This window comes from Nanorana parkeri, unplaced genomic scaffold, assembly GCF_000935625.1.
Source record: "Nanorana parkeri isolate BGI_ZX_2015 unplaced genomic scaffold, ASM93562v1 scaffold911, whole genome shotgun sequence".
NCBI classification, from domain to species: Eukaryota; Metazoa; Chordata; class Amphibia; order Anura; family Dicroglossidae; genus Nanorana; species Nanorana parkeri.
In genome coordinates this window covers 32146-37515 of record NW_017307179.1, presented here as the reverse complement: position 1 = coordinate 37515, position 5370 = coordinate 32146, and the positions used below count along the sequence as shown (strand labels likewise).

General features: G+C 49.4%; 1 protein-coding gene across 1 annotated transcript in view; it reads left to right on the top strand.

The window, feature by feature from the left end:
* LOC108794906 (cGMP-dependent 3',5'-cyclic phosphodiesterase-like) overlaps positions 1 to 5370 on the top strand; it is a gene marked incomplete at its 3' end in the record, with an annotated part of 167647 nt that overhangs the window by 130484 nt on the left and 31793 nt on the right. Inside the window, exon 13 of the mRNA XM_018566048.1 lies at positions 3939 to 4050. Coding sequence (XP_018421550.1) covers positions 3939 to 4050 — 112 coding nt within the window. The remainder of the gene's footprint in view (positions 1 to 3938; positions 4051 to 5370) is intronic.

Below are 5370 nucleotides of genomic sequence, written 5' to 3'. Positions count from 1 at the left end.
AAATAAAAAAATTAAAAGGTAATTAAAAAGTAAAAAATAAACAAATTATTAAAAAATAAGAAAATAATTATAAAAAAATAAGCAATAATAAGATAAAAAAATTGTAAAAAAAAGTAAATAAGATGAATACAAATCTAAAAAAAATTTAATTGATGAAAAAATTAGGAAATAAATAAAAATTAGAAGAAATAATTAAATAAAAAAATAAAAAGTGATAAAAAAGTGTTTAGAAAAATTAAGAAACAGTAAAAAAAAATTGACACTAACCCCGCCGCCCTGCCATCTGGTTGCCATTCTCCATTGATGGGAAGGGAGGGGGAGTTCGCAGGGGGGGGGGCGCATCACAGGACCTGGCCTTGGCGCGGCAGGGAGAGTAAATCCGGCCCTGGATACATATAGTACACAAGTAACCTAGTGCGCACAACACTCAAACATGTGATCGCTTATGTTTGTGTGCACTTCACGGCGATCCAGGAAGGAAAGGGTCACAACAGCACCTCCCGGCATCTGGCTATAGGTGAAAATCCCCTTGATTTGATTCCTGACAACGCACCCAAATGTCGCATTACGCTGTAAATATGTGCAGAGCCGTCAGTGCGTTAGAGCGGAGTGCGCGGCATTAACCTGATCCGCTCGCTCCCAGCGTCTCATCCACTCGCAGGGAACGGATCCCTCTTGATGGGGAGCTCCGAGTCTGGCGGCTCCTCCTGATTAGTAGTTTGCATGAGGCTAATCCCGCGGCTTGCACAGACTGCGAGCACCTAATTCTCTGTCTGGATGTGAAAGCGATTAAAAGATTTGGCGGGCCGACTCTGTTATAGCGGCAGGAGAGATCTCAGCACGCCCTAATCAGATAGCGGCTGCTGAGTGGCGGCTTCTCAGCGCGCCGCGTTCCCTGAAAAACGGCAATTTTTGTGTCTTAGCTTTTTATCTTGATTGGCTTTTGCCGCATTTCTTTTGCATAAGTACGAAGTTTAGAGTTTTAGGCGTTACACTGTGTCGGCTTACTTACAATAATTGTGTATATGTCACAGTCCGGCTGCAGGCTTGCAGCTGAGCTGTTACTTGTAGTTCTACAGGTATATACAGACCTCTTACCCCTGATTCTGCAGGCATGCCGGGCTGTGCTGGTGCTTGTAGTCCTCCAGGCATGTGCTCTGAACCTGACTCGCTCTTGCACCAGTCTGGCAGCTTTAGGCGTCGGACAACCTGCTGTTTCTTATGCAGCTTCTCGGCCAATCAGTGCAGTCCGCCGGTGGCCAATCCTGTGGATCCTCCCTCTTCCTGTCTCTATTCAAACCCAGGGCAGCGAACGGCACGCGGCCCGAGCAACGCTTTCCTAAGCTAGGTGCCGAGCCCCTTGTTTGTGATTGAACCTGAATGCAGGGCCGGTGCTGAATGCAGGGCCGGTGCTGAATGCAGGGCCGGTGCTTCCACTAGGCAAACTAGGCAGCCACCCAGGGCGCACTTCTGCCTAAGGCGCAGCCTTGACCACTCCCCCCCCCACGGCGCCCCCCCGTCTATTTCAAATTGCAAAAGTCAATAGCATACTGGCTATTGCACCCGCTCACTGAGCAGAGGAGCAGAAACTGAGAGACAACTTAATTAAAACAGCCAATAGCAGTCTGGCTATTGCTCCTGGCTCCCGACATCCACCTGTCGCCTGCGGAAACAAGCCAGCAGGAGAATGGAGCCGTGCAGGGAGGATTGGGGGGTTGTGCTACAGGAGGGGGGGCTGGGGGGTGCAAATAGCTGGTCTTTCCTAGGGCGCCTTGTCGTTTTTCCATGGACCGACCTTTGACTTGTCCCTGGAGATCCTTGTCCTCAGTCTGTCCTGAACTTTGACTTGTCCCTGGTGATCCTTGTCCTCAGTCTGTCCTGAACTTTGACTTGTCCCTGGTGATCCTTGTCCTCACTCTGCCCTGACCTTTGACTTGTCCCTGGTGATCCCAGTCTTCAGATTGTCCCTGGAAGTCCCGGTCCTCCGTCTGTCCCTGACCTTTGTTTTATCCCTCATATGTGTGTCTGCAACCTGTCCTGAACTTCCGGCCTTGTCAACCATTCATGGCTGTTAGGTGAGTTGGGTGAACCCAGGGATTGTGACCTTCAGCACGCAGCCAAGCCCATCTCCACCATCAGCAGCTTTGACGAACACCGGCTGGCCCTTGGATTCCACATCCTGGGGGACCCCATGCCACCTACCTAGGATTGCAGCACCCGGCCCTGTACCTTGTCCTGCCAGCCTATTCTGTCTTCCACTGCCTCATTCAGTTCCCTGCTTGTACTCTGGGAGTCATCAGCCTACACTGCTTGCACCCTTTCTCTGAGTGTCCCTGCCAGTGTAGTGGAAAGGGTCCACAGACCCGATTCCAGTTTATACCCGTGAGCCCCGACACGTGACATACCCCAACATTTATACCTTCACCATACCAGGAACATGCGCTAGCAAATTATATGTTGCGGTATATTCCTGGTATGGGGGGAGGTATAAGTGCTGGGGTATATTCCTGGTATGGGGGGGGGTATACATGCTGGGGTATATTCCTGGTATGAGGGGGTATACATGCTGGGGTATGATTCCTGTTATGGGGGGCGGGGGTATACCAGGAACATACCCCAACATTTATACCGCACCATACCAGGAACATGCCCCAGCATGTATACCCCCTCATACCAGGAATATACTCCAGTATTTATACCCTCCACCATACCAGGAATATACTCCAGTATTTATACCCTCCACCATACCAGGGACATACCCCAACATTTATATCACCACCATACCAGGTACATACCCCTATATTTATACCCCCCACCATACCAGGAACATACTCCAGTATTTATACCCCCACCATACCAGGAACATACCCCAGTATTTATACCCCCACCATACCAGGAACATGCCCTAGCAAATTATATGTTGCGGTATCTTTCTGGTATGGGGGGAGGTATAAATGTTGGGGTATGTTCCTGTTATGGGGTGAATACATGCTCGGGTATATTCCCGGTATGAGGGGGTATACATGCTGGGGTATATTCCTGGTATGATAGGGTAAAGATGCTGGGGTATGATTCCTGTTATAGGGGGCAGTATTGGTGGTGGCACCATGTGATGCTCCCCCAATCTTTCCTGTGTACACATAGCATTCCTCCTTAGCTGGGCGGACATGTCTGGGAAGCTGACCTTTGAAGCGGAGGGGACGGTGTAATTGTAGGATGAATGTTCTGTCTGGAGCTGCATTAGGAGGCGCTCCTCCATCTGTAGGCGCCGTTTGGAAGGGCAAGTGATTGGCGTGATGTATGGGCCGCTGTCTTGAAGGCAGATGGCTCTTCCCTGAGCTGACAGAGAATTAATAACAGAGAGATAATGGACGGTTTAGCAGCCGGCTGCTCGGGTCTGTTGTGTTTTGCGATGGGCGTCGGGTCAAAGGACCGCGTGTTCGAGGATGTCTTGACCACATTCTAAAGTCTGCTGAAGGCTTTATAGTTCCTCAGTATCAATGCAAGTCTACTGGTCAGGTCTGACTGATGGGAAAGGAATACGCTTCCCTTGCCGCTGAGATCCAATCTCAGCAGCTGCCGAATAGGGAAGCCGAGTGATTGCAAAGAAATAGCAAAGAGCGAGTATCTGGTAATCTCGTCATGTAATATAATGATGGAAATATGATACAGCAAACATGTAACGTGTGAATGTCATGTGGGGGCAGGTGGCATGTGCACTGATAATAAGCCACCACACTCGGTAGGCTTCCAACGTTCATCCATGTGACTGTGATTTCCAGTTTCTTATTGGTGCTCCTTGGTGAATAGAACCATCATCATGGTAAATTATGTGGGCATAGAGATCGGTGAATTGGTTGGCTTGGTTTGGGCCCCTTGAGGGTGTTTGGGACCTTCTGGGGTAAGATTAATGTAATCTTCTGTGTGTCTTCTTCCAGCTACACAGAGGTGGATGAGCACAAAATCCAACACTGCTTCTGCTACACCTCCACCGTCCTCACCAGCACCCTGGCCTTCCAGAAGGAGCAGAAACTAAAGTGCGAGTGCCAGGTAAACCGACTTCTCCTCGTGGAGACCAACCTCTCAACCAACTATCTTCATCCCTCTGTCTTCTACCTACAGTACTTTCATCTGTCCTCCGTCCATCTCCTATATCCAAATCCCTCTGTCCTCCACCCATCACCTATATCCAAATCTTTCTGTCCTCCGCCCATCTCCTATACCCGAATCCATCTGTCCTCCACCCATCTCCTATACCAAAAGCCCTTGTCCTCCACCCATCTCCTATATCCAAATCTTTCTGTCCTCTACCTACTTCCATCTGTCCTCCACCCATCTCCTATATCCAAATCCTTCTGTCCTCCACCCATCTCCTATATCCAAATCTTTCTGTCCTCCGTCCATCACCTATATCCAAATCTTTCTGTCCTCTACCTACTTCCATCTGTCCTCCACCCATCTCCTATACCCAACCCCCTCTGTCCTCCACCCATATCCTATACCCAAGTCCCTCTGTCCTCCATCCATCTCCTATACCAAAACCCCATTGTCCTCCACCCATCTCCTATATCCAAATCCCTTTGTCCTCCACCCATCTCCTATATCCAAATCCCTCTGTCCTCCATCCATCCCCTATATCCAAATCCCTCTGTCCTCTACCCATCTCTTATATCCAAATCCCTCTGTCCTCCACCCATCTCCTATATCCAAATCCCTCTGTCCTCTACCCATCTCTTATATCCAAATCCCCCTGTCCTTCAATCATCTCCTATACCCAACCCCCTCTGTCCTCCACCCATATCCTATACCCAAGTCCCTCCTTCCTCCACCCATCTCCTATACCCAACCCCCTCTGTCCTTCACCCATATCCTATACCCAAGTCCCTTTGTCCTCCACCCATCTCCTATACCAAAACCCCCCTGTCCTCCACCCATCTCCTATACCCAAATCCCTCTGTCCTCCGCTCATCTCCTATGTACAAATCCCTCTGTCCTCCACTCATCTCCCATACCAAAACCCCTCTGTCCTCCATCCATCTCCTATGTCCAAAATACTTTGTCCTCCATCAATCTCCGATATATAAATCCCTCTGTCCTCTACCCATCTCTTATATCCAAATCCCCATGTCCTCCACCCATCTCCTATTCCCAAATCCCCATGTCCTCCACCCATCTTCTATACCAAAATCCCCCTGTCCTCCACCAATCTCCTATATCCAAATCCCTCTGTCCCCCATCCATCTCCTATACCCAAATCCCCCTGTCCTCCACCCATCACCTATATCCAAATCCCTCTGTCCCCCATCCATCTCCTATATCCAAATCCCTCTGTCCTCCACCCATCTCCTATACCCAAATCCCCCTGTCCTC